The sequence below is a fragment of the Eleutherodactylus coqui genome, chromosome 9 (assembly GCF_035609145.1).
Source record: "Eleutherodactylus coqui strain aEleCoq1 chromosome 9, aEleCoq1.hap1, whole genome shotgun sequence".
NCBI lineage: Eukaryota > Metazoa > Chordata > Amphibia > Anura > Eleutherodactylidae > Eleutherodactylus > Eleutherodactylus coqui.
Window position 1 is genome coordinate 112445835 of NC_089845.1, and position 26602 is coordinate 112472436.

At 47.2% G+C, this 26602-nt stretch overlaps 1 protein-coding gene across 2 annotated transcripts in view; it reads left to right on the plus strand.

Annotated features, from left to right (window-relative positions):
* Nucleotides 1-26602, plus strand: part of OPRK1 (opioid receptor kappa 1) — a 74884-nt gene that overhangs the window by 37544 nt on the left and 10738 nt on the right. For both annotated transcript variants that reach the window (XM_066579010.1, XM_066579011.1), the window contains one exon: nt 24679-25031. In XM_066579010.1, the coding sequence (XP_066435107.1) occupies nt 24679-25031 (353 nt within the window). The remainder of the gene's footprint in view (nt 1-24678; nt 25032-26602) is intronic.

The following is a 26602-nucleotide window of genomic DNA, read 5'->3' on the forward strand; positions in this document are numbered from 1 at the left end:
AGTCAGCCATGTGTGCCAGGGTACCTGTATGCAACACATGGCTGTCCGCACTAGGAAGATCACTTTCAGGATCCTCCTCCTCCTCCTCCTCAGGCCATACAAGCTGAAACGATGACAGGCAAGCAGCATGGGTACCCTCAGCAGTGGGCCAAGCTGTCTCTTCCCCCTCCTCCTCATGCTTCTCCACCTCCTCCTCCTCCTCCTCAACGTGCTGAGATATAGACAGGAGGGTGCTCTGACTATCCAGCGACATACTGTCTTCCCCCGCCTCCGTTTCCGAGCGCAAAGCGTCTGCCTTTATGCTTTGCAGGGAACTTCTCAAGAGGCATAGCAGAGGAATGCTGACGCTAATGATTGCAACATCCCCGCTCACCATCTGGGTAGACTGCTCAAAGTTTCCAAGTACCTGGCAGATGTCTGCCAACCATGGCCCACTCTACTGTAAAGAATTGAGGAGGCTGACTCCCACTGCGCCGCCCATGTTGGAGTTGGTATTCCACTATAGCTCTACGCTGCTCATAGAGCCTGGCCAACATGTGGAGCGTAGAGTTCCACCGTGTGGGCACGTCGCACAGCAGTCGGTGCACTGGCAGATTAAACCGATGTTGCAGGGTGCGCAGGGTGGCAGCGTCCGTGTGGGACTTGCGGAAATGTGTGCAGAGGCGGCGCACCTTTCCGAGCAGGTCTGACAAGCGTGGGTAGCTTTTTAGAAAGCGCTGAACCACCAAATTAAAGAAGTGGGCCAGGCATGGCACGTGTGTCAGGCTGCCGAGCTGCAGAGCCGCCACCAGGTTACGGCCGTTGTCACACATGACCATGCCCGGTTGGAGGCTCAGCGGCGCAAGCCAGCGGTCCGTCTGCTCTGTCAGACCCTGCAGCAGTTCGTGGGGCGTGTTCCTCTTCTCTCCTAAGCTGAGTAGTTTCAGCACGGCCTGCTGATGCTTGCCCACAGCTGTGCTGCCACGCCGCGCGACACCGACTGCTGGCGACGTGCAGCTGCTGACACATCTTGATTGCGAGACAGAGGTTGCGTAGGAGGAGGAGGGTGGTTTAGTGGAGGAAGCATACACCGCCGCAGATGCCACCACCGAGCTGGGGCCCGCAATTCTGGGGGTGGGTAGGACGTGAGCGGTCCCAGGCTCTGACTCTGTCCCAGCCTCCACTGAATTCACCCAATGTGCCGTCAGGGAGATATAGTGGCCCTGCCCGCCTGTGCTTGTCCACGTGTCCGTTGTTAAGTGGACCTTGGCAGTAACCGCGTTGGTGAGGGCGCGTACAATGTTGCGGGAGACGTGGTCGTGCAGGGCTGGGACGGCACATCGGCAAAAGTAGTGGCGACTGGGAACTGAGTAGCGCGGGGCCGCCGCCGCCATCATACCTTTGAAAGCCTCCGTTTCCACAACCCTATACGGCAGCATCTCCAGGCTGATAAATTTGGCTATGTGCACGTTTAACGCTTGAGCGTGCGGGTGCGTGGCGGCGTACTTGCGCTTGCGCTCCAACACTTGCGCTAGCGACGGCTGGACGGTGCGCTGAGAGACATTGGTGGATGGGGCCGAGGACAGCGGAGGTGAGGGTGTGGGTGCAGGCCAGGAGACGGTAGTGCCTGTGTCCTGAGAGGGGGGTTGGATCTCAGTGGCAGGTTGGGGCACAGGGGGAGAGGCAGCGGTGCAAACCGGAGGCGGTGAACGGCCTTCGTCCCACCTTGTGGGGTGCTTGGCCATCATATGTCTGCGCATGCTGATGGTGGTGAGGCTGGTGGTGGTGGCTCCCCGGCTGATCTTGGCGCGACAAAGGTTGCACACCACTGTTCGTCGGTCGTCTGCACTCTCAGTGAAAAACTGCCAGACCTTTGAGCACCTCGGCCTCTGCAGGGTGGCATGGCGTGAGGGGGCGCTTTGGGAAACAGTTGGTGGATTATTCAGTCTGGCCCTGCCTCTACCCCTGGCCACCGCACTGCCTCTTCCAACCTGCCCTGCTGCTGCACTTGCCTCCCCCTCTGAAGACCTGTCCTCAGTAGGCGTAGCAAACCAGGTGGGGTCAGTCACCTCATCGTCCTGCTGCTCTTCCTCCGAATCCTCTGTGCGCTCCTCCCTCGGACTTACTCCAATTACTACTACCTGAGTGATAGACAACTGTGTCTCATCGTCGTCGTCCTCCTCACCCACTGAAAGCTCTTGAAACAGTTGCCGGAAGTCCCCAGCCTCATCCCCCGGACCCCGGGAACTTTCCAAAGGTTGGGCATCGGTCATGACAAACTCCTCCAGTGGGAGAGGATTCGGAACCATTGCTGCCCATTCTGGGCAGGGGCCCGAGAACAGTTCCTGGGAGTCTGCCTGCTCCTCAGAATTTGTCATTGTAATGGAGTGAGGAGGCTGGGAGGAAGGAGGAGCTGCAGCCAGAGGATTCAGAGTTGCAGCAGTGGACGGCGCAGAATTCTGGGTGGTAGATAGATTGCTGGATGCACTTTCTGCCATCCACGACAGGACCTGCTCACACTGCTCATTTTCTAATAAAGGTCTACCGCGTGGACCCATTAATTGTGAGATGAATGTGGGGACGCCAGAAACGTGCCTCTCTCCTAATCCCGCAGCAGTCGGCTGCGATACACCTGGATCAGGAGCTCGGCCTGTGCCCACACCCTGACTTGGGCCTCCGCGTCCTCGCCCGCGTCCATGTCCATGTCCTCTAGGCCTACCCCTACCCCTCAGCATGGTGTATTACCAGTAGTGCAGAAACAGAACGCGGTAATTAAATGTGCCGCTTATTGGCCTGTGGTTGGAGGCTGACTTCGCTTATGGAACGCACAGCAGAGCCAGGAAAGAATTTTGCGCAAGCCTGCTGTAACACTTAGCTGGCTGCGTATTAATTAGAACTACTACCCCCAGCAGAGACGCAGTACACTCAGGACGGTGACAGGCAGCCCAAATAGAATGTTTTTTCCCAAGTTTTTTTGGAAAAGCCCACTGCCTATATACACAGTATATCTCTTTCACTGTCCCTGGCTCACCACTACTGGCCCTGGACTATGTAAAATTACTGCAGACTGTTTCCCTCTGGACAGGATGACAGCGGTGATGTGTAACGCACAGCAGAGCCAGGAAAGAATTTTGCGCAAGCCTGCTGTAACACTTAGCTGGCTGCGTATTAATTAGAACTGCTACCCCCAGCAGAGATGCAGTACACTCAGGACAGTCACAGGCAGCCCAAATAGAATGTTTTTTCCCAAATTTGTTTGGAAAAGCCCACTGCCTATATACACAGTATATCTCTTTCACTGTCCCTGGCTCACCACTACTGGCCCTGGACTATGTAAAATTACTGCAGACTGTTTCCCTCTGGACAGGATGACAGCGGTGATGTGTAACACACAGCAGAGCCAGAAAAGAATTTTGCGCAAGCCTGCTGTAACACTAAGCTGGCTGCATATTAATTAGGACTACTACCCCCAGCAGAGACGCAGTACACTCAGGACGGTCACAGGCAGCCCAAATAGAATGTTTTTTCCCAATTTTTTTGGGAAAAGCCCACTGCCTATATACACAGTATATCTCTTTCACTGTCCCTGGCTCACCACTACTGGCCCTGGACTATGTAAAATTACTGCAGACTGTTTCCCTCTGGACAGGATGACAGCGGTGATGTGTAATGCACAGCAGAGCCAGGAAAGAATTTTGCGCAAGCCTGCTGTAACACTTAGCTGGCTGCGTATTAATTAGAACTACTACCCCCAGCGGAGACGCAGTACACTCAGGACGGTCACAGGCAGCCCAAATAGAATGTTTTTTCCCAAATTTTTTTGGAAAAGCCCACTGCCTATATACACAGTATATCTCTTTCACTGTCCCTGGCTCACCACTACTGGCCCTGGACTATGTAAAATTACTGCAGACTGTTTCGCTCTGGACAGGATGACAGCGGTGATGTGTAACGCACAGCAGAGCCAGGAAAGAATTTTGCGCAAGCCTGCTGTAACACTTAGCTGGCTGCGTATTAATTAGAACTGCTACCCCCAGCAGAGATGCAGTACACTCAGGACAGTCACAGGCAGCCCAAATAGAATGTTTTTTCCCAAATTTGTTTGGAAAAGCCCACTGCCTATATACACAGTATATCTCTTTCACTGTCCCTGGCTCACCACTACTGGCCCTGGACTATGTAAAATTACTGCAGACTGTTTCCCTCTGGATAGGATGACAGCGGTGATGTGTAACGCACAGCAGAGCCAGGAAGAATTTTGCGCAAGCCTGCTGTAACACTTAGCTGGCTGCGTATTAATTAGGACTACTACCCCCAGCAGAGATGCAGTACACTCAGGACGGTCACAGGCAGCCCAAATAGAATGTTTTTTCCCAAATTTTTTTGGAAAAGCCCACTGCCTATATACACAGTATATCTCTTTCACTGTCCCTGGCTTACCACTACTGGCCCTGGACTATGTAAAATTACTGCAGACTGTTTCCCTCTGGACAGGATGACAGCGGTGATGTGTAACGCACAGCAGAGCCAGGAAAGAATTTTTCGCAAGTCTGCTGTAACACTTAGCTGGCTGCGTATTAATTAGAACTACTACCCCCAGCAGAGACGCAGTACACTCAGGACGGTCACAGGCAGCCCAAATAGAATGTTTTTTCCCAAATTTTTTTGGAAAAGCCCACTGCCTATATACACAGTATATCTCTTTCACTGTCCCTGGCTTACCACTACTGGCCCTGGACTATGTAAAATTACTGCAGACTGTTTCCCTCTGGACAGGATGACAGCGGTGATGTGTAACGCACAGCAGAGCCCGGAAAGAATTTTGCGCAAGCCTGCTGTAACACTTAGCTGGCTGCGTATTAATTAGAACTACTACCCCCAGCAGAGACGCAGTACACTCAGGACGGTCACAGGCAGCCCAAATAGAATGTTTTTTCCCAAATTTTTTTGGAAAAGCCCACTGCCTATATACACAGTATATCTCTTTCACTGTCCCTGGCTCACCACTACTGGCCCTGGACTATGTAAAATTACTGCAGACTGTTTCCCTCTGGACAGGATGACAGCGGTGATGTGTAACGCACAGCAGAGCCAGGAAAGAATTTTGCGCAAGCCTGCTGTAACACTTAGCTGGCTGCGTATTAATTAGGACTACTACCCCCAGCAGAGACGCAGTACACTCAGGACGGTCACAGGCAGCCCAAATAGAATGTTTTTTCCCAAATTTTTTTGGAAAAGCCCACTGCCTATATACACAGTATATCTCTTTCACTGTCCCTGCCTCACCACTACTGGCCCTGGACTATGTAAAATTACTGCAGACTGAGGACGCAATGCTCTGCACGGCCGATATGCAAAAAAAAAAAAAAGTGCAACGCTGCAAAAAGCAGCCTCAACAGTACTGCACACGGTCAGATGTGGCCCTAAGAAGGACCGTTGGGGTTCTTGAAGCCTAAAATAACTCCTAACACTCTCCCTATAGCAGCTCCACCATCAGCAGCACTTTCCCTGAGCTATGTCAGAATGCATCTTTTTGCGAACCGTGGGAGGGGCCGATTTATATACTCGGGTGACACCTGATCCCGCCAGCCACTCACTGCAGGGGGGTGGTATAGGGCTTGAACATCGCAGGGGGAAGTTGTAATGCCTTCCCTGTCTTTCTATTGGCCAGAAAAGCGCGCTAACGTCTCAGAGATGAAAGTGAAAGTAACTCGAACATCGCATGGTGCTCGCCTCTAGTAACGAGCATCTCAAACACGCTAATACTCGAACGAGTATCAAGCTCGGACGAGTACGTTTGCTCATCTCTAGTAGGTACCCATCTTCCCCAGGTTAAGATCAAACCACCTGGTATTAGTGTTAGGACCCATCTGAAAGCTTGGTCACCTGTACGTTGGTAGATGGGCCGGTATGATATGATCAAATTATATACTAAGGCACCTTGCGTTATTGAATGTGGTTAGAGTATTTATTATAGGTATGTAAATGTATTTTGAGTGCTGTTGCAGCTTTTTGGTTTCTGCTTCTATTGCAGCCATAGTTTATCGTGCACCTATAGATTTCTCTTGGGAAGTGCTGGCCTATTTTATCCTTTTTCTCTATCCGTAGGGTAGGCGATAAAAGTGTAATTGGTTAGGGTCTCACCACTGAGGGCTCTCCTTCTCACTGAGAACTCCCTGCACCACCCAAAGTAAGAAGGATTGAAAGGAGCAGAGTTGAGCATGCACAGTACCACTCCATTCATTTTTAATTCATGGGTACATCATGTAGAAAGGAAGTGGTTTATGCACTCTGATAAGCCTCCTCGGGACAGCTCCTAAGGGCTCTTTCACATGAGCTTAAATATATAGCGTATTACGCGCTGAATAGAGCTTATTAATTTCAATGAGTTTATTTACAGCTGTGTATTTTTCATGCGACTTAAGGCCCATTTAGACAAAACAATTCTCACTCAAAAATCCCTCAAAACCGTCTGTTGAGTGAGAATCATTGGGTCTAACTGCAGGGACATCGTGCAGTTTTCGCTAACGAGTAGAGATGAGCGAACGTACTCGTCCGAGCTTGATATTCGTGCGAATATTAGGGTGTTCGGGATGCTCGTTACTCGTAACGAGTACCACGCGGTGTTCCGGTTACTTTCAGTTTCCTCTCTGAGACGTTAGCGCGCTTTTCTGGCCAATTGAAAGACAGGGAAGGCATTACAACTTCCCCCTGTGACGTTCAAGCCCTATGCCACCCCCCTGCTGTGAGTGGCTGGGGCGATCAGATGTCACCCGAGTATAAAAATCGGCCCCTCCCGCGGCTCGGCTCAGATGCCTTGTGAGTTAGCTGAGGGACAGTGGTATCGTGCTGGAGCTGCTGTAGGGAGAGCGTTAGGAGTTAGTGTAGGCTTCAAGAACCCCAACGGTCCTTCTGAGGGCCACATCTAATAGTGTGCAGTACTGTGTTAGCACTGTATTTTTTTTTTTTTTTCAAAATTGGATCTGCAGAGCATTGCGCCCTGCAATAGGGACAGAAGTGGTGGTTAGGCAGGGAGAGTGTTAGCAGTGAGTGTAGGCTTCAAGAACCCCAACGGTCCTTTCTAGGGCCACATCTATCCGTGTGCAGTACTGTCCAGGCTGCTGTTAGCAGTGTTGCATTTTTTTTTTTTTCTCAAAACCGGCTGTGCAGACCATTGCACCCGGCATTAATACTACAGGGATAGAATTGTGTAGGCAGGGCCAGAAGACATACATTATTCATTAAATAGACGCAGTGTGGTTTTTCCTTTGAAAAACAAGGGAAAAAATTCTATTTGGCCTGCCTCTGACAGTCCTCAGGGCTCTGGGTACGTGTGTGCTGCGTGCAGAACGTTAAAAAAAATCAGACGCAGCCAGCTAGGTTTTACTGCAGGCTTGCGCCAATTTTTTTCCTGCATGGGAAATCCCTGATCTGCTGTAGCGAATAACTTTGCATCACTGCAGTTCTGTGACACATTTGCAGGGCCACAACACAGTTATTAAACTTAGTAGTATTCATTGAATACACGCAGTGTGGCTTGTCCTTTGAAAAACAAGGGAAAAAATTCTATTTCGCCTGCCTCTGACAGTCCTCAGGGCTCTGGGTACGTGTGTGCTGCGTGCAGAACGTTAAAAAAATCAGACGCAGCCAGCTACGTTTTACTGAAGGCTTGCGCCAATTATTTTCCTGCATGGGAAATCCCTGATCTGCTGTAGCGAATAACTTTGCATCACTGCAGTTCTCTGACACATTTGCAGGGCCACAACACAGTTATTAAACTTAGTAGTATTCATTGAATACACGCAGTGTGGCTTGTCCTTTGAAAAACAAGGGAAAAAATTCTATTTTGGCTGCAGGCTTGCGCCAATTTTTTTCCTGCATGGGAAATCCCTGATCTGCTGTAGCGAATAACTTTGCATCACTGCAGTTCTGTGACACTTTTGCAGGGCCACAACACAGTTATTAAACTTAGTAGTATTCATTGAATACACGCAGTGTGGCTTGTCCTTTGAAAAACAAGGGAAAAAATTCTATTTCGCCTGCCTCTGACAGTCCTCAGGGCTCTGGGTACGTGTGTGCTGCGTGCAGAACGTTAAAAAAATCAGACGCAGCCAGCTATGTTTTACTGAAGGCTTGCGCCAATTTTTTTCCTGCATGGGAAATCCCTGATCTGCTGTAGCGAATAACTTTGCATCACTGCAGTTCTCTGACACATTTGCAGGGCCACAACACAGTTATTAAACTTAGTAGTATTCATTGAATACACGCAGTGTGGCTTGTCCTTTGAAAAACAAGGGAAAAAATTCTATTTTGGCTGCAGGCTTGCGCCAATTTCTTTCCTGCATGGGAAATCCCTGATCTGCTGTAGCGAATAACTTTGCATCACTGCAGTTCTGTGACACATTTGCAGGGCCACAACACAGTTATTAAACTTAGTAGTATTCATTGAATACACGCAGTGTGGCTTGTCCTTTGAAAAACAAGGGAAAAAATTCTATTTTGGCTGCAGGCTTGCGCCAATTTCTTTCCTGGCTTGGAAATCACTGGTAATACAGCATGCTGAGGGGTAGGGGTAGGCCTAGAGGACGTGGACGTGGCCGAGGACGCGTAGGCCCAAGTGAGGGTGTGGGCACAGGCCGAGCTCCTGATCCAGGTGTGTCGCAGCCGACTGCTGCGCGATTAGGAGAGAGGCACGTTTCTGGCGTCCCCACATTCATCGCCCAATTAATGGGTCCACGCGGGAGACCTTTATTAGAAAATGAGCAGTGTGAGCAGGTCCTGTCGTGGATGGCAGAAAGTGCTTCGAGCAAGCTATCATCCACCCAGAGTTCTGCGCCGTCCAGTGCTGCAAATCCGAATCCTCTGTCTGCTGCTCCTCCTTCCTCCCAGCCTCCTCACTCCACTACAATGACACATGCTCAGGAGAGGGAAGACTCCCAGGAACTGTTCTCGGGCCCCTGCTCAGATTGGGCAGCAGTGGTTCCTCTCCCACCAGAGGAGTTTATCGTCACTGATGCACAACCATTGGAAAGTTCCCGGGGTCCGGGGGATGAGGCTGGGGACTTCCGGCAACTGTCTCAAGACCTTTCAGTGGGTGAGGAGGACGATGACGATGAGACACAGTTGTCTTGCAGTGAGGTAGTAGTAAGGGCAGTAAGTCCGAGGGAGGAGCGCACAGAGGATTCGAAGGAAGAGCAGCTGGACGATGAGGTGACTGACCCCACCTGGTGTGCAACGCCTACTCCGGACAGGTCTTCAGAGGGGCAGGCAAGGGCAGCAGCAGGGCAGGTTGCAAGAGGCAGTGCGGTGGCCAGGGGTGGAGGCAGGGCCAGACCGAATAATCCACCAACTGTTTCCCAAAGCGCACCCTCGCGCCATGCCACCCTGCAGAGGCCGAGGTGTTCTAAGGTCTGGCAGTTTTTCACAGAGACGCCTGACGACCGACGAACAGTGGTGTGCAACCTTTGTCACGCCAAGATCAGCCGGGGAGCCACCACCAACAGCCTTACCACCACCAGCATGCGCAGACATATGATGGCCAAGCACCCCACAAGGTGGGACGAAGGCCGTTCACCGCCTCCGGTTTGCACCGCTGCCTCTCCCCCTGTGCCCCAACCTGCCACTGAGATCCAACCCCGCTCTGAGGACACAGGCACTACCGCCTCATGGCCTGCACCCACACCCTCACCTCCGCTGTCCTCGGCCCCATCCACCAATGTCTCGCACCGCACAGTCCAGCCGTCGCTAGCGCAAGTGTTGGAGCGCAAGCGCAAGTACGCCGCCACGCACCCGCACGCTCAATCGTTAACCGTCCACATAGCCAAATTTATCAGCCTTGAGATGCTGCCGTATAGGGTTGTGGAAACGGAGGCTTTCAAAGCTATGATGGCGGCGGCTGCCCTGCGCTACTCAGTTCCCAGTCGCCACTACTTTTCCCGATGTGCCGTCCCAGCCCTGCACGACCACGTCTCCCGCAACATTGTACGCGCCCTCACCAATGCGGTTAGTGGCAAGGTCCACTTAACTACGGACACGTGGACAAGCACAGGCGGGCAGGGCCACTACATCTCCCTGACGGCACATTGGGTGAATTTAGTGGAGGCTGGGACAGAGTCAGAGCCTGGGACCGCTCACGTCCTACCCACCCCCAGAATTGCGGGCCCCAGCTCGGTGGTGGTATGTTCGACGGTGTATGCTTCCTCCACTAAAGCACCCTCCTCCTCCTCCTCCTCCTCAACCTCTGTCTCGCAATCTAGATGTGTCAGCAGCAGCAGGACGTCGCCAGCAGTCGGTGTCGCGCAGCGTGGCAGCACAGCGGTGGGCAAGCGTCAGCAGGCCGTGCTGAAACTACTCAGCTTAGGAGATAGGAGGCACACGGCCCACGAACTGCTGCAGGGTCTGACAGAGCAGACCGACCGTTGGCTTGCGCCGCTGAGCCTCCAACCGGGCATGGTCGTGTGTGATAACGGCCGTAACCTGATGGCGGCTCTGCAGCTCGGCAGCCTCACGCACGTGCCATGCCTGGCCCACGTCTTTAATTTGGTGGTTCAGCGCTTTCTGAAAAGCTACCCACGCTTGTCAGACCTGCTCGTAAAGGTGCGCCGCCTCTGCGCACATTTCCGCAAGTCCCACACGGACGCTGCCACCATGCGCACCCTGCAACATCGGTTTAATCTGCCAGTGCACCGACTGCTGTGCGACGTGCCCACACGGTGGAACTCTACGCTCCACATGTTGGCCAGGCTCTATGAGCAGCGTAGAGCTATAGTGGAATACCAACTCCAACATGGGCGGCGCAGTGGGAGTCAGCCTCCTCAATTCTTTTCAGAAGAGTGGGCCTGGTTGGCAGACATCTGCCAGGTCCTTCGAAACTTTGAGCAGTCTACCCAGGTGGTGAGCGGCGATGCTGCAATCATTAGCGTCACCATTCCTCTGCTATGCATCTTGAGAAGTTCCCTGCAAACCATAAAGGCAGCCGCTTTGCGCTCGGAAACAGAGCCGGGGGAAGACAGTATGTCGCTGGATAGTCAGAGCACCCTCCTGTCTATATCTCAGCGCGTTCAGGAGGAGGAGGAGGAGCATGAGGAGGATGAGGAGGAGGGGGAAGAGACAGCTTGGCCCACTGCTGACGGTACCCATGCTGCTTGCCTGTCATCATTTCAGCGTGTATGGCCTGAGGAGGAGGCGGAGGAGGAGGAGGAGGAGGATCCTGAAAGTGATCTTCCTAGTGCGGACAGCCATGTGTTGCGTACAGGTACCCTGGCACACATGGCTGACTTCATGTTAGGATGCCTTTCTCGTGACCCTCGCGTTACACGCATTCTGGCTACTACGGATTACTGGGTGTACACACTGCTCGACCCACGCTATAAGGAGAACCTTCCCACTCTCATTCCCGAAGAGGAAAGGGGTTCGAGAGTGTTGCTATACCACAGGACCCTGGCGGACAAGCTGATGGTAAAATTCCCATCCGCCAGCGCTAGTGGCAGAAGGCGCAGTTCCGAGGGCCAGGTAGCAGGGGAGGTGCGGAGATCGAGCAGCATGTACAGCCCAGGCAGTGCAACAGTCTTTAAGGGCCTGGACAGCTTTATGGCTCCCCAGCAAGACTGTGTCACCGCTCCCCAGTCAAGGCTGAGTCGGCGGGAGCACTGTAAAAGGATGGTGAGGGAGTACGTAGCCGATCGCACGACCGTCCTCCGTGACGCCTCTGCCACCTACAACTACTGGGTGTCGAAGCTGGACACGTGGCCTGAACTAGCGCTGTATGCCCTGGAGGTGCTTGCTTGTCCTGCGGCTAGCGTCTTGTCGGAAAGGGTGTTTAGTGCGGCTGGGGGAATCATCACAGATAAGCGTACCCGCCTGTCAACCGACAGTGCCGACAGGCTAACACTCATCAAGATGAACAAAGCCTGGATTTCCCCAGACTTCTCTTCTCCACCAGCGGACAGCAGCGATACCTAAGCAATACGTAGGCTGCACCCGCGGATGGAAGCTACGTTCTCTCTCACCATCCAAAACGGGGACATTTCTGCTTCATCAATCTGTGTCTAATATTCCTCCTCCTCCTCCTGCTCCTCCTCCTGAAACCTCACGTAATCACGCTGAACGGGCAATTTTTCTTAGGGCCACAAGGCTCACTCATCTAATTTTTCTAAACAATTTTTATAAGTTTCAATGCTCTTAAAAGCGTTGAAACTTTAACTTGAACCAATTTTTAGGTAAACTGGGCTGCCTCCAGGCCTAGTTACCACTTAAGCCACATTAACCAAAGCGATTAATGGGTTTCACCTGCCATCTTGGTTGGGCATGGCCAATTTTTACTGAGGTACATTAGTACTGTTGGTACACCAATGTTTTGGGGCCCTCACCTACAGTGTAATCATAGCAATTTGTATGTTCTTCGCCTGCACTCATGGTACAGAAGTGTGTGTGGGGTTGGCCTACACTTTAGCTACATAAATGTAACTTGGGCCTTGGCTATACTGCAGCTACTGAAATGGAACTAAGACTGCGCTCCCACTATACTGCTGCTTCGGAATTGTTCCTGGGGCCTGTGTAGGCTGCTACAATGACTTAAATGGAACTAAGACTATGCTCCTCCTATACTGCTGCTTCGGAATTGTTCCTGGGGCCTGTGTAGGCTGCTACTTTTACTGAAATGGAACGAAGACTGCGCTCCCACTATACTGCTGCTTCGGAATTGTTACTGGGGCCTGTGTAGGCTGCTACTATAACTGAAATGGGATATTTTTGTGTATCGCCGGTGGGTTCCAGGGAGCCACCCATGCTGTCGGTCGACAGGGACTTCACAATAGGGAGTTGTACCTGCCTGTGTCTATGAATTAAAAAGCCCGGTCTGACTGGGGCATGCAGAGACACCTTGACAGAATGAATAGTGTGTGGCACATAGGTTCCCCATTGCTATGCCCACGTGTGCAGCTCCTGATGGTGGTGGCACAGGATTCTATTTCTCATTGCATCTGTACAGCATTGTGGGCTATCGCCCCGCCCCTTTTAAAGAGGGTCGCTGCCTAGCCGTGCCAACCCTCTGCAGTGTGTGCCTGCGGTTCCTCCTCATGGCAGACGCACTTCTAAATAGACATGAGGGTGGTGTGGCATGAGGGCAGCTGAAGGCTGCGCAGGGACACTTTGGTGTGCGCTGTGGGGGGGAGGGGGGGCGGTTGGGCAGCATGTAACACAGGAGAAGTGGCAGTGGAGTGTCATGCAGGCAGTGATTGTGCTTTGTTGGAGGTAGTGTGGTGCTTAGCAAAGGTATGCCATGCTAATGAGGGCTTTTCAGAAGTAAAAGTTTTTGGGAGGGGGTGGCCCCACTCTTGCCGCTATTGTGGCTTAATAGTGGGACCTGTGAACTTGAGATGCAGCCCAACATGTAGCCCCTCGCCTGCCCTATCCGTTGCTGTGTCGTTCCCATCACTTTCTTGAATTGCCCAGATTTTCACACAAGGAAACCTTAGCGAGCATCGGCGAAATACAAAAATGCTCGGGTCGCCCATTGACTTCAATGGGGTTCGTTACTCGAAACGAACCCTCGAGCATCGCGAAAAGTTCGTCCCGAGTAACGAGCACCCGAGCATTTTGGTGCTCGCTCATCTCTACTAACGAGCTATTCATCATTGTCTTTCAGCTAGCTGAAAGAACCATGAATCTTATCAGTGCCACGCGCTGAGTTCTCAGTGGGATACCGATGATACTATTGTTTCAGCTGGTATCCCGCCTGAAGAACACAGCTGGAGCATGAAGAAGACAGCACTCCAGCTGTGCTCTGCATACCCTGCATGGAGCACACAGCTGTATACCAGCAGAGCCCTCTATTAACACAGCCAGAGTATGAAGAATACAGCGCTCCAGCTGTGTTCTGCATACCCCACATGGAGAGCACAGCTGTATACCAGCTTTGTGCTCCATGAAGTCAGCAGGAGTATACTAAAGACAAGCAGCTATGCTTGTCTTCCGTATACCCCGCTCGAAGTGCAAAGTGATTGCTCAAAACTGTCAATCAAACTGCCGTTTGAGTGAATTTTGAGCGATCACCTTGCCCTGTAAATGCACACAATGATTATCGCTAAAAAGATGTATTTTGAGGAACTTTTGAGTGAGAATCGTTGCGTCTAAACTAGGCTTAAAACCTGCGTGAATAAAAAAAAAAAAGCTGTATACCCTATCGTGGTGCGTATAACGCACCCTAATAGCCAATTGAAAGCAGTGGACGTGTGTAAATATGTAGGAAATAAGCAGGAAATCTGCATATTCGCTGTATAGTTACCCACAAGATCAATGGGATTTCGTGTGTTTTCTATCCACGTAAATACGCTGCCGATGTGCAGAAAAACACAAGGCAAATGTTAGGACTGGCAGGGGCAGATGGACAGGGGATCCCTACACCATCCCTCTACTGTGTCCCTATCTACTTGCCCCTCTGGGCTAGGCCCCAGGGCGACAACTGAGCGACTGTCCTTGTTCTGCACTAGTAACAGGGACCCCAAGGAAGGAGGGACAGGGTGACCGACAGGTGGGTACCGCGTAGCTAACTGAAAGCAACAAACGAGCAGACAGAGAGTAGTTGTGAAACAAGCAGGGTCAAAACTGAAAGACACGTGTGCAGTACAGGAGGGTAAAACAGAGGGAGAGTCAAATCAAAGGCCAAAGTCGAAACACCCTGGAGTCAGGTCAATAAATGCAGGGGTAGACAGAGAAGTCAAACCAAACACTGGCAACCAGAGTCTGGGCCAAAAGGTAAAATTGCAGAACTCCCCGCCAGAGGGGCGGGGCGAAGTCACATGATGCCCAGAGGGAATCATAAAGCCTGAGCAAGACGCACCGCTGGCCGCTGTGACCAACCACTAGAGTGGGGGAACTCCGGACACAGCCATTAGCCTGGACCCCCGCAGCACCAGGATGAGCATCCCGCACCAACCGGACACCAGCACCCCCAGTGGTATCCCCATATCTAACAGCAACAACATATTATGGCCAATGAGTACACTGTGTATTCATGGACCGAAATACACACACAACAGTGTGAATGTACCTTTACAGATACATGTCAGAGGAGTCAGGAAGATGATGTTATACTGGTAAGCTTGGGACTGAATGTTCCACAAAGGACAAATAGGGAGCAACTATATCCTACTAGAATTAGGAGAAGGCAACAGCCATTGCAGTAATTACGTTTTAGATTATGAGCTCTGTTGGTTGTACGCCATTTGCTTCAGTTTTATATTTGATGCTAAGGTCTATGAAGCTTCGACTAACTATAAATCCTTAAGGACGGATCGATAAACATAGTAACATAGTATGTAAGGCTGAATGAAGACAATGTCCATCTAGTCCAGCCTGTCTATCCTCCTGTGTTGATCCAGAGGAAGAAAAAAACCCCCAAGGGCAGAAGCCAATTTAGCCCTTCTGGGGAAAAAATTCCTTCCCGACTCCCTAATGGCAATCAGACTGTTCCCTGGATCAACCCCTAATAGTTCCTACCTGCCTGTATACCTGGATTGACAATTAACCTAAGATTTATAACCTATAATATCCTTCCTCTCCAGAAAGACATCAAGTCCCTTTTTAAACTCCTCTATGGATTTTGCCATCACCACATCCTCAGGCAGAGAGTTCCACAGTCTAACTGCTCTTACAGTAAAGAATCCCCTTCTATGTTGGTGATGAAACCTACTTTCCTCTAGACGTAGCAGATGCCCTCTTGTTACCGTCGCGGTCCTGGGTGTAAACAGATCTTGGGAGAGATCCTTGTATTGTCCCCTCATGTACTTATACATGGTTATTTGATCACCTCTTAGCCGTCTTTTTTCCAGGGTGAATAATCCCAATTTTGATAGCCTCTCTGGGTATTCCAGTCCCTTCATTCCATGTATTAGTTTAGTTGCCCTTCTTTGAACCCCCTCCAGCACTGTGACATCTTTCCTGAGCACCGGTGACCAGAATTGTACGCAGTATTCCATGTGAGGTCTGACAAGTGCCTTATATAATGGGAGGATAATGTTCTCGTCCTTCGCCCCTATACCTCTTTTAATGCACCCCAAGACTTTATTTGCCTTTGCAGCAGCTGACTGGCATTGGTTACTCCAGTTTAGTCTACTATCCACTAATACCCCCAGATCCTTTCCATATCACTTTTCCCCAGCGGTACCCCATTAAGTGAATATTGGTGACATCCGTTTCTCCTGCCCATGTGCATAGTCTAAAAGATCCGAAAGCTTGCTGTAACATTATGTATTTTTGTTAGCCATTAAAAGGTATCATATTTACAAGATTACTTGGTTTCTCTCACTGAGAACAATCACACCTAAACTGAGTTTAGATGTTGCTAAGATTATTTATCTACTTTGTTACTTTGACCCGTTCTGTACAGAATCCATGTGTGCACATATTTTACTAATTGAAAAAGGTATATATAATGCAAGCAGTTCATATATACTGTGTCATAATAACAGTAATAATAATGTGAGTTTCGTGCTCATAACCTTTTTATTACCCTAGTGATACTGTTCCTCTACAGTTTTCATTGATTTTGCATGTTATGACCCCAGCTCACAACATAAAGAAGGACCATATATGCTATTTTATGGCAATTTGCTACATAAGTTATTACTATTTACATTTATTTAGAGTATAAAAACATAAGACCTGTGTATGTATGGTATGGTTGTTTATTTGCTATGATGATAAATTCTCTGTAATCACACAGACAGACTCAATCTTTCACTAGTCATCCCTATTTAATTATCTGCTCATTTGATGCATGCTCTTGTAGCTCCCTGGAGACTACTCACTTACAATCCAATGAATGTTTTATGGCTACACAAAATAATCATTCCTCTAGTTCAAATCAATCTCTAGGGTCGACCCACTACTTCAGAGTAAATATGATGGAAATATGATAAAACCTCAAAATGATGGGAACCAAATTGAGTTGTATCAATTGTACAGTATTTGATTTCAGAGTTGGGTGAAGACCAATAAGCCCTAAGGAATTGCTGTTGTTGTGGGTTTCAATCTTGGTTTTTTGTGGAAGATATAGAAATGTATGCGTTGCAAAAGTTTTCATCAACCATGTTAAATTGCACAGGGCCCCTATTATAGAAATGTTCAAATACATAATTCGTCCATTTCATTCAAGCTCATATATGGAGGGTCAGAAACTATGTGTGTGGCCTATGGAGTGACCCCCTATGGACATATTTATGACTGTCATAGTTTGCCCCTTTATTCCAGCAAAAACTTATTGACAAAGCCTTAGGGTACAACTAGGTACTACTGCCACCAATAAAGACTCTTGAAATTGCACATAGACAAAGTTGTTAGTATGCTCAGGTGTTGCTCCTGAGATTTGTTGGAGCCATTCCGCCAGCTTAGTGCTCCTACCACCATTGGGAACACTTTGACCTTCACTTTCCACATCCTCTCTAGTTCTTCTTGCAGACCCTGGTACTTCTCCAGCTTCTCATACTATTTCCTGACATTGCTGTCAGTAGGTACTGCTACATCTATCACCACCACTGTTTTCTGGTCCTTGTTAGTTGGCAAGTACCTGCTTGTCTACCCGTATCTGGAAGACCAACAGGATCTTAGCCTTGTTATTCTCCACAACATTCTGCAGAATCTCCCATCTGGATTTAGGAAGGTTTAGCTCATACGCTGTACAAATGTTCCTATACACAATTCCCACTTCTTGTCATGTTACTGCTTGCATCTTGCATCCTGCCACAATGTGTTGAACCACTGGCGTAACTATAGGGGATGCAGAGGATGAGGTTGTACCTGGGCCCAGGAGCCTTAGGGGGCCCATAAGGCCTCTCTTCTCCATATAGGGAGCCTAAAACTATGAATAAAGTATTATAGTTGGGGGCCCTGTTACAGGTTTTGCATTGGGGCCCAGGAGCTTCAAGTTACGCCTCTGTGTTGAACTGTCTTTGAAGCTTCTCTGAATAGTCTGCACCTTGGATCTTGTCTAGTGTGGTAGATCACTACTTCTGTGGATCTGGTACTTGATGCCTGTTCTTGTGCTGCTATCATCAGAGCCTCTGTGTTATCTTTAAGTTCAGACTTCTCCATGAATGACTTCTTCTGAATGCCATGACTGGTCTATAAAGGCATGTATTTTTAGGTACGGTAGAAATATGTGAATGCATAACTGTTGGAATGTTGCTTTGCTTATGTAGCAAGAGATAAAGAATAATGAATGAGGTTGCCTTTCCTGCCAAAAGGTGTTGAGTCTATGCTTTTAAGTTTCTGAGCCGCTTCCATGCAGATTTTAGCAGTTGGAGAAGAGTCTCCCCATGTAGAGACAAAGAACTGGGTTGTCCTATTAATGATGCAGTAAGTACATGAGTTGCACTGCCGGATGGTGCAAAGAGCCTGCAGCAAGATAGCCAGGGAGGGAGTTGCAAAAGAGAGAAACGCAGTTCTAGAGACACCATGGGCCAGAAGAGAGGTGGCATTGAGAGTATATCGCTTTATCAGAGAAGAAAGAAAATGAGAATGTCTGAAAGGAGAGCCACCATTTCCACGGCGAACCGTGATTGTACAGATTACTAAAGGTGCATTTAGACTGAAAGTTTATAGCTCAAAAATCGCTCAAATGGCAGTTTGTGCCAGTTTTGAGCGATCATCTTTGCATAACTCTTAAGTCGCTAATTAGCTACTTAATGAGTTATAAATGCAGGCGGAGCGGTACCCTGCTGATTGCAAGAACAAAGCAGCTTTTTGCATATACAAAACAGCTGCTTTGTTCTCGCAGTTATCAGCAGTGTCCCACTGAGCTGATAGCTCTGAGAAACAGCACGAGCACTGACAGCTCCTTTCTTCTTGGAGCCTTCAGCTGGTATCCCACTGGGAAGTCCCAAATGAGAAAATCAGCGTGCGACCCTGATAAGAGTTATCATTGGTTTCTAGCCTGCTAGAAATCAACAATGAATGAATAGTGCATGAACAGTACATGATGGCAGAACGTTTAAACACAACTATTATCACTCAAAAGACGGCTTTTGAGCGAATTTTGAGTGATAATCGTTGCGTCTAAATGGGCCTTTATTACAATGTTTTAGGTGTTGTACCTCTCTGAAGAGAGATTTTGTCTACATTCCATGGTGGCCATACCGTATATTGGCTTCTCTACTCTATTGAAGGCTCATGTTGTGCTTCAAAAATGAACCGTTTTTGCGCCTCTCCCCTTCTAGGTGTCATCATCATGTAGACACAAACTTAATAGCTGATCCCTGCTGATAAAATCTTTCAATGCAGTACAATAAAAGCAATGTTATACAGAGAAGCACATCAGTTTAACAATGTTAGATACCAGAAGACTGTAAATGATGTAATGTAGAAATGCAGCAATGGCATATTGTTGGAAAGGATAGCAGGCATTGATTGCAAAGTTGCTGAATGATAGTTGCTGAAATTACTAATATCACTTTCAAGACTTTACCTGGTTAATAAGATTGTAATTAACTGTAGTGATTACAGTCTTTGCAGTTGACTATACATTACTTTACTTGTATATGGCAATTGTGCTCATTGGCATCGCTATGTAACATCCGGAATTTACTTTTAACAAGCAACAAACAAGTAACTATAGAGAAAAACATTGATTTTTTTTCTTGGCTTAGAATGCGTATAACAATACAAACTTCTAAATGTGATACAACAAGGTTGCTTTTGCAAATCAATACTACCTTTCTGGCACCCATATAAGTAATGAACTTTAACAGGCTAGCTATCAGCATAATGCTGATCCATACTAATATTATAAATGCAAAAGTAGCTCTGTCTTTTTTAAACCTTTTCACGGCTAAACCGCTGAAGTAATTTTGATGAAATTTGGCAGGGAGATAGCTTGCATCTTGAGGACATAGGCTATGTTTTATCCCAAAAATGTATACAGTTCTCTAAGGAGTGCGATAAGACAGATTTATTTGGTGATGCGCAGGAGCACCTCCACTCCGCCACCGGTGCCGCGTCATGTGGAGAGGCGAAGGGGGTGCACATCATAAGTTAGGTCTACACAAACGAGCAGATATGTGAGGGTAGACATCGTTGTCGCATGTATGTTATCATCAAGCTAGCAGGGATACCCGGCATTGCCCGGGATTAAAACTTGAACGAAAGACACATTAACATAAATTGAGATCTTAAAGAAAATCTGTGTTGCCCCTAGCAACCAATTACAGTGCAGCCTTAATTTTACTTTAGTAGTATAACAAATACCAACCAATCACAGCGCAGCAATTTTGGCACCAACTAATGAAACTGTAGGACAGATGAGTGAAAAAGTGATTTCACAAGTCAAAGGAGAAATTGTAGCATATCTGTCGATGCATAATGTTAAGGACACTGAACAAGTCACCTCATACCCTGTAGAGCGCCTTAACTGTTTGGAACTGTCAGGAGTGCCTTCCCATAAGTTGAGGTTAAAAGTTGGTGTTCCGGTCCTATTAATACATAATCTTAAAGCGCCAAAATGGTGCAACGGCACACGATTATAAATTACACACCTGGGGCAAAATATTGTAAGAGCCATTATTATGACTGGAATACCAAAATGAGAAAGTGTTTTAATTCCATGCATTCCGATAATACCAACAAATTTCCTTTTCAATTCAAAAGACTGCAATTCCCTCTAAAAATAGAATTTGTGATGACAATCAATAAGGCTCAAGGGCAAACACTTAAGGTAGCAGGTGTACATTTAGAACATTTTTTTTTCTCATGGGCAACTGTATGTGGCATGCTCACGTGTATACAGCCCACAAAACTTTTATATCCTAGCAAAAATTGACAAGATCATAACCGCAGTGTACAGAACTGTGCTGACGTAACATATCGCAGTTACATTCCTTCCACTATTTCCACTTTTTATGTTTCCACATACAGCAAAACACAGATTAGATTAAAAAAAATACTAATTCCACACAGACAAAGTTGTGGATAACAAGCTAGTCTATGATATATCATGGTTCCAAATGTAGTCTTAGACATCAGATTTCTGTAGTAAGACTTTTAGACAGCTTTTTTAGTTATGGCAATCCACTGAATCAGGTAACCTGTCCACATGAATACTTACAAAAAGCATCAACATTCTCCTTTAACAATGAGATTACATATGAATCAGCCAGCAAACCAATTCTAAACAGCCAATGCTACATGAGGAATGACCAAAAATGTAACATTTTATTTTTTTTGTACATATCTCTCAGCATTGAATTTGGGAATGCTCATTTTTCTAAAAAAAATAATCTACCCAATACTCATCTGGAACTGTCAGAATGGTTCAGTACAACTTAATCTCAGTAGGCAGCTTTGCTGCTCAGGTTTTAGAGTATATGTTCTTAGCTATCTTTGATGACACATATTGCCTGAAGGTTTGGGCATATTGCACATCAGGTTTCAAGAGCTCCTCACTGGTTGCAAGGAATTTGACAGAGGCTATAGGCAGGCAATAAAGCAGCTGCAAAGAAACATGGTTAACTCATGGTGTTAGTCATAATTTATTTCCTTTATTAAATATTCATTTTTAGCATTTAATTAGGAAGGTAATCTCTTTGTCTAAATTCTATCTTACCGCTAAGAGTCCTTTTACATGGCTGATTGTTTAATATTTGTTCACCCAGCAATCAGGTCAGTAAAGGAACCAATGATCGACCGAACAAATGCCTATTTGTCAACTGATCAGCTTCTTTATGTAAGCACAAAAATGTGCACTGTTCAGCGATGCATCTCCGTGTGGGAATAGGGAAATCTACAGCTGGCCTGTTGGGATGAACAATCGGATTAGGAGTTGTATATGCTCATTAGTAAATTATCAGCCCGTGTGAAAAAAATTAAACAAGTGCCGATCAACATACATGTTAATTAGTGCTTAGTACATGAGGCTGAGACATTGGCACATGTGAAAGGATCATTACTGACTAAAGTGATAACTTAAAGGAGATGTCCCGCGGCAGCAAGTGGGTCTATACACTTCTGTATGGCCATAATAATGCACTTTGTAATGTACATTGTGCATTAATTATGAGCCATACAGAAGTTATAAAAAGTTTTATACTTACCTGCTCCGTTGCTGGCGTCCTCGTCTCCATGGTGCCGACTAATTTTCGCCCTCCGATGGCCAAATTAGCCGCGCTTGCACAGTCCGGGTCTTCTCCTCTTCTCTATGGGGCTCCGTGTAGCTCCGTGTAGCTCCGCCCCGTCACGTGCCGATTCCAGCCAATCAGGAGGCTGGAATCGGCAATGGACCGCACAGAAGCCCTGCGGTCCATGAAGACAGAGGATCCCGGCGGCCATCTTCAGCAGGTGAGTATGAAGACGCCGGACCGCCGGGATTCAGGTAAGCGCTGTGCGGGTGGTTTTTTTAACCCCTGCATCGGGGTTGTCTCGCGCCGAACGGGGGGGGGGGTTTAAAAAAAAAAAAACCCGTTTCGGCGCGGGACATCTCCTTTAAGTAAATAACATGTCCTCTGATGTACAGAGATATAATTTGCTGGTAGATGCGTCTTTCCTCCTCTTACCATTGGTCATGGCCAGTGCCGTTTTCCCTCTGTCACTTGTGGTACATGCAGCATTCTTTCCTCCTCATGCTCAGGCTCTCACTGCTGCCCAAACTGCGTGCTTGCTCAGCCTGACTCTTGAAGGGCCAGCCCGCACACCCAGCTTTTCAGCCCCCAGACATTCTGGATAAGCTCCACTCTGTTTAAGGCGCCCTACTCTACTGGAGGGTGTCTGAGCAATAAGTCATTAAGAACCTGAAAAGGCGTTCATGTGCTTTCTGCCTTCTTTTCTGGGTTTTACCTGTCCCTATTCCACTCTTCTCCCCTCTGCTGGGTATTTAACCATGATTATTCTGTCTGCTGCCTGCCCTGACCATTCTGAAAGTACTCTGCCTGCCTTTGACCTTGTGTTTCATGACTTCATCTCTGTCTACACCCACCAGTACTGCATTACAGAAAATCTGACCAAGCTGTGTCAGCTGCCTCTTAACTGAGGCTACTTCTAGAGTCGAGGTCTGGGGCTCCTCATAGTGCAGACCAGATCCCAATTGGTTGGGTTAAAGGGTGAAAACCAGGGATCCCCTGGTACAGCCACTGGATCTAGCTTCAAGCAAAATTGGTTTAGAGGCACAGCAGATCCACATCCTCTGCTGTGACAGTAGTATACTTGACCTAGCCAAAGAGTTCTTTACCAGCCAGCAAACACTGCTTATAGTAAATACAAATAACAAAATAATCCCCCTAAATGGCTAACAAGGCTAATATTATACTAACTCTTTCCACATTTCCATTAATTAAGTTCTATTACAGCTTGTTCACATCTGCCTCAGCAGTTCCGTTTGAGGCCTCTGTCACAGATTTCCATTAAAATGCATGGAGCACTATTTCATCCTGGAAAATGTCAAAGGTCCTGTTGGAACCTCGATGGGCCCATTAAAGTCAATGGGATTTGTTTGGCATCATTTGTTTCCAATTTGTAATGGAAAGGGATGTCTGTTTTCCTGGTCCCAAAATAGAACAGAAAAATGGACAGCCTAATGGTGATGTGAATGGGCCTAAGTGAGGTAATTGGATCATATCTATAATATTAGCTAGTTTTTTTTGCTTGAAAAATAGTCAAAATATTCTCATAAAAGAATTTATGGGACAACTGGATAACCTCTTAACTATATGCACTGTTTGGCCACATGGAAGAGAGATAGGAGCCCCATGATCACTATTTACTAGCCAAAGAAGAGAACCAGTGCAGTGGGGCTTCCCTTCTGGATAATTTAGTATTATATGACCACTCAGTCAATTGAAAGTGTAGCAAATGCTATATGCAGCTTCTCCCTATAATATCAGCTCATCCCCAAGGAAGCTTCCTTTCGAATTTTCATTCTAAATTCAGTTCTGTGAACTGCTTTGAAACAGGGTTTGTGCCAAAAACACAAGACCTGTTCAAATACCCTACTAGGGTATATGAATGCCATAGAACTCAGGACCTTCCTCTATGACCCAGAATGAAGAACTGCTCTCTAAGAGTGTCCCCAATTTTGGTGGACTTTGTGCCATCCATGTATAACAGGACGGTCATTTATCTACATGACTATCCTGTAATACTGCATCCTCCCTGCAGCAGCCGTTACAAGGGAAATACCTGACTGCGGCTTCCATTGGCAAAATCAGCTGTTTATTATAGGTGCTAGAAGCGGGACCCGGGGTAATAAGCTATTCACCCTGGTCCTGTATTCTGGAAGTGGTTGTCAGAATGGCAAAATTCACACTTGGACAGTCTCCAATTGCGGCAAAACTTCGAAGTACTCTAAAAGACAAGAAGTTGAATAGTATATGTAATATCTTAGCAGAGAAGTGCACTTTAGGACCATACCATTTAATCTGTTCTTTTATTGTTTTGTTCTTTTATTATTATAATATAGCAGCATATAAAAGCTTGTGTGATATTATGCTGCTATAATAATAAAGTGTTAATGGGTAAAAGTGCAGATTTCTATATTTTATTGCGACAACTAATAGTTCATTCTGAACATTAGAAAGCACAGGCCTGAAAGAAATCTTTTTTTGTCATTCAACAACCGGATATTATAATAGCCTATCACAATCTTATACTCAATTATTAATATGTCGTTTTTTATCATTTTAATTGAATTTTAATGGTCTTTATATTTTCTCTCAACAGATACACCAAAATGAAAACTGCAACCAACATTTACATCTTTAATCTGGCATTGGCTGATGCTCTCGTTACAACCACAATGCCTTTTCAAAGCACTGAATTCTTAATGAACTCCTGGCCATTTGGAGACATTTTGTGTAAAATAGTTATCTCGATTGACTATTATAACATGTTCACCAGTATATTCACTTTAACCATGATGAGTGTGGACCGATATATTGCTGTGTGTCATCCTGTAAAGGCACTCGATTTCCGTACACCTTTGAAAGCAAAATTCATCAATGTGTGCATCTGGATGCTTTCTTCCTCTGTTGGAATATCTGCTATTGTACTTGGAGGCACCAAAATGAGTGATGGTAAGTATGTTTTCTGTAGATCTACCAATTATATATTCTTTATTACGGACATAAAGATAACTATACAATTATGCAACAAATAAAAATTTATTTTTACCATGCAGCCCTTCCTTCCCCTTTTAGATGGAAAATCAGGACAGAATATATTGAATCTGTCTATGTGCAACAAACCTTTAATAGACATTAAAATTCTCACTTGAGGCTGAAGTAAAGTTCTAAAGATGCTCTAACTCTTTCAATACCATGTTTACCTGAATAAAAGTCCTATCCCAAAAATAAGCCCTACCCTGATTTTTCAGGATTTCGAAAAGGCTGGAAATATAAGCCCTACCCTGAAAATAAGCCTGAGCTAGGTTACATTAAAAAAAGCAATACACCTAGCAGGCTCAGTCTGGGTCCTCCCGCTGCTCTTCGGAGCTCCAACTCACTTGCTTAAAGGGGTTGTCTCGCAGCAGCAAGTGGGGTTATACTCTTCTGTATGGCCATATTAATGCACTTTGTAATATACATCGTGCATTAATTCTGAGCCATACAGAAGTTATTCACTTACCTGCTCCGTTGCTAGCGTCCCCGTCGCCATGGATCCGTCTAATTCTGATGTCTTCTGGCGTTTTTAGACGTGCTTGCGCTGTGCGGTCTTCTTCCTGGTGAATGGGGCCGCTCGTGCTGGAGAGCTGCTCATCGTAGCTCCGCCCCGTCACGTGTGCCGATTCCAGCCAATCAGGAGGCTGGAATCGGCAATGGACCACACAGAGCCCACGGTGCACCATGGGAGAAGACCCGTGGTGTATCGTGGGTGAAGCTCCCGGCGGCCATCTTGGTGAAGGAAGAAGTAGGAAGAAGGAAGACGTCGCAGAGCGGGGATTCGGGTAAGTAATATATATATATTTTTTTTAACACATCCCTTGGGGTTGTCCTGCGCCGAACGGGGGGCCTATGGAAAAAAAAAAACGTTTCGGCGTGAGACAACCCCTTTAAGTACTCGGCCACTGACAGAAGATCACTTCCCAGTTACAAAACTCATAAATCCCACCTCCAGGAAGCAATGGTTGATTGGCTGAGCAGCGCACGAGAACCAATCAATTAAATGCTCAATGAACCAATGTGATGGCTGTGATTTGGTTCATCAAGCCCTGCATTGCGTTGTGGAGGCAGTATTTATGAATTGGCCAATCAATGCCGCGATTTAGCCAATTCATAAATCCCGCCTCCACAATATGCTTGATCCTTCTTTGCCCTGACACTACCTGTCAGCGAGGAGGTGAGAGGACCCCATATGCATCCAAGAGTTGTCTGGTCAGCTGAAATGGTGGAGTTTGGATGACATTTGTCTAATATTCATTGGAACCTTAAATCTCTCTTAGGATTCAGATGCAGAACTAAGTACTATGGAAGCAGAAGCTGCTGCGCTTCAGTGCAATATCTGTACAAGGGTTGCCCTCTACAATATTTATACTGGACTAGTGTCCTTCTTTTTGACCAGTGGGGTATCCTTAGGTATCAGGGTCTGGATACAACTAAACAGATATATGCCCTTATATGCCGTCCTGTACATGCACGACCTCACCTTC